The sequence below is a fragment of the Gigantopelta aegis genome, chromosome 14 (assembly GCF_016097555.1).
Source record: "Gigantopelta aegis isolate Gae_Host chromosome 14, Gae_host_genome, whole genome shotgun sequence".
NCBI lineage: Eukaryota > Metazoa > Mollusca > Gastropoda > Neomphalida > Peltospiridae > Gigantopelta > Gigantopelta aegis.
Genome location: NC_054712.1, coordinates 45162688 through 45165606, shown reverse-complemented (window position 1 = coordinate 45165606; position 2919 = coordinate 45162688). Strand labels below are relative to the sequence as shown.

General features: G+C 33.7%; 1 protein-coding gene across 1 annotated transcript in view; it reads right to left on the bottom strand.

Moving 5' to 3' along the window:
- Nucleotides 1–1247: 1247 nt before the first annotated feature.
- Nucleotides 1248–2919, bottom strand: part of LOC121388194 (mannose-binding protein A-like) — a 9055-nt gene continuing 7383 nt past the window's right edge. Inside the window, exon 3 of the mRNA XM_041519461.1 lies at nt 1248–1625. Within this exon, the coding sequence (XP_041375395.1) occupies nt 1408–1625 (218 nt within the window). The 3' untranslated portion in view covers nt 1248–1407. The remainder of the gene's footprint in view (nt 1626–2919) is intronic.

The following is a 2919-nucleotide window of genomic DNA, read 5'->3' as shown; positions in this document are numbered from 1 at the left end:
GTGCTGGGGGTGTCAAATGCATTTATATTGTATAGTTTAACAGATGGCAATACTTTACCTGCAATAATGTTATCATCCTGCTTCATCCAGTTTCGGGATGTTTATTTTTTCCTGGCGACATTTACCCTTGACATTTACCAATGTGAAGACACAAACATTACAATACAGATATTATGATGTTTATTGTATTGAATTGTATTGTGTTGTGTTATAGTGTGTGTTGTGTTGTGTCGTTGTTATACGTGCGTTATAATTAACAAAGCTTTTGTAGTCAAAGAAGAAATATTTCGACATTTTAACATGTTGTTTTGTAATCCTAGAAACACTGCTTCTAGTGTCTAAAATTAGTTTTGCAAAGAAAACAAATGAACAGAATATCAGCAGATTACCTACGTACGTGCGTATATGTACTGTTATTCGTATATTGTTCTGCTTCAACACACTAGTCAGCAGTTGGGATATTTTGGGCCGACTTCATACATAATGTTTAGTGTTATCGACTAACAAAGACTTTTTAACAATTGAAATTACATATAAAAAAATATTTTTCTGCATAAAATATTAGTGGCTGTATATTTCACGTGCTTCTGATCGTTGTAATATTTGTAAGAGGTTAAATTTCATTTTATTTCCTAAAAAAATTTTTTTCGTATGTACGAAATTATTTGATGACAAAATCCAGTTTGAGCTTCTTACAAATATTAAGACAACCAGAAACACATTGAATATGCAGATACTGATATATTCGAATCAAGACAATATATTTAATATGCAAGTTTAATCATAGAAATATGTTATTAATCGGAAACATCTTACAATGCAGCAAAGTCGGGAATGTCATTTTAAGCAAATAAACAACAAAACAAATCAGGAATTGAAGATAAAGTCAACATACAATATTCAAATACATTCAAACGCATGAACCAATTGGATACTAATTAAACTGAAAAACAACAATGCAACATTGAAATCATTAATTTAATTTTTTTATTGCAATTCGGCACTTTATTGCAAAACGACACACTACAAAGCATGAATTTGTTCCACCTACAACAAGTTCTAGGATTTAAAAATGCTAATACTATTTCTATATTTCCACTACAATTACAAATGCCGTGAAAATATAACATTTCATCGAATATCACTTATGTGGTTGCGATAGACCCGTGTTTTAATTGCTATGTATGTATGTATGTATGTATAGATGTATGTATGTATGCTTGTATTGTATGTATTGTATGTATGTATGTATGTATGTATGTATGTATGTATGTATGTATGTAACAACACATTAGTTCAAGGTATACATTACAACACATATTGTATCTCATAATGTTTATTCCTGTTTGGTTTTTTCGCTTCACACCAATTACACGTGTCGTATGCTATGGCTATGTTGGAATTAAGTCAGACTGAATGTTCGCATATGTAATTATGTTGCCATGCGCAGTTAATGTCGTTCCACCAGTTGTCACTTACAACTAAGATAACACAATCTTCTGTAGTCATATCATTGTTCGGACTGCCTGGTTTCCATTTTGTGAAGCTGACATTGTTTCCATTCTGCCAGAGAAACACGCCTTCCACTTTTCTATCACCCAAGCCAATCCGATACCTCGACGTATCTGTGCAATAATAAGAATGACTGAATTATCAAAACCCCAAAACACATCGGATTTTAGGTGGATTGCATGAATGAATCAATGTTTAACGGCACCCAGGCAAAAATACGCATTGCTTGTCCATCAAAGGCAAGTACATGTACATGGGAATATTTACATTCACAATAAAATGTATATAATTATGCAAAACCGCAGTGCATTGTGCTGTGTGGAAAAGAATAATACAATACAAATATCAAGGTAAGTATATCTTAAAACTAAGGTAAATATGTAAATGAAGAGATAATTAACATCATTATAAAAAGTCTAAGAGATAAATAAACAGTAACCTTGTTACAAGACCAAATCGACAGAATGTGTTTACAAGGTTGCGTCTTCCTCCATGATTCGCCTGAGGTGCTTTTGTGATAGGATAGAATCACCTCATTAGACCCATTCTCTGATTTGTTTTTTTTTTCTCGTCCCAGCCGTTGCACCAAGACCGTGATATGTGCTGTCATGTCTAAGCGAAAGTTATCAAATGTCGCGATATGTGCTGTCATGTATGTTGGAAAGTGCATGTGAAAGATCACCTGCTGCTATTCGCCAGTGACGTCAAAATAATTTCGATTAAAAAATAAAAATAATTTAATTAGTAGGGGAGTAGTGTAGTCTAGACCCAGGAAGGGCTGAATATGCATCTAATAGACTCGTGTGTCTACATTTTCCCATGACACATAGTATATGTATACCCTAATTGTATACTGGAAAAATTGGGTTAGCCTTAATGGAGGGGAGTGACAGATGCCTAGTTTTGTTTGCATTTTTTGGAGGAATCACCGTACAGTTTTCCAAGGGAGCTCGGTTTAATTGCCTTCGACAAACTCAAGTTGTCCTTTTGTAAATTTTGTGACATATACCCCTTTACAAAACCATAGTACTGCCCCTAGGAGATCAATCGGAACGTCCAGACCACCAAGCTTTATTTCTTTGTATTTGTTTTGGGCATCACCAGTAAGTTTCAAAAGTGTTCGTGTTTTTTTGTAATTAACTATATAGTACATTTTATGGCTAATCAAAAGATTTATCAGGGTAATTTAGTTTTGTATATTGTGGATAATGAATTTAATTTAATTTTCCTTTCCAGGCAAAGAACTGGGAAAAAATTAATAGAACCAATAAAATGAAATACTAATAATAAAAAAAAACTCAGAAAGATGTGTGTGTGTAGAGGGGGGGGGGGGGGGGGGGGGGGGGATTTTGTTACAGGTGTGGTCTGCATGCGTGTAAATTATTTATTTGCCATTTTATTTACACG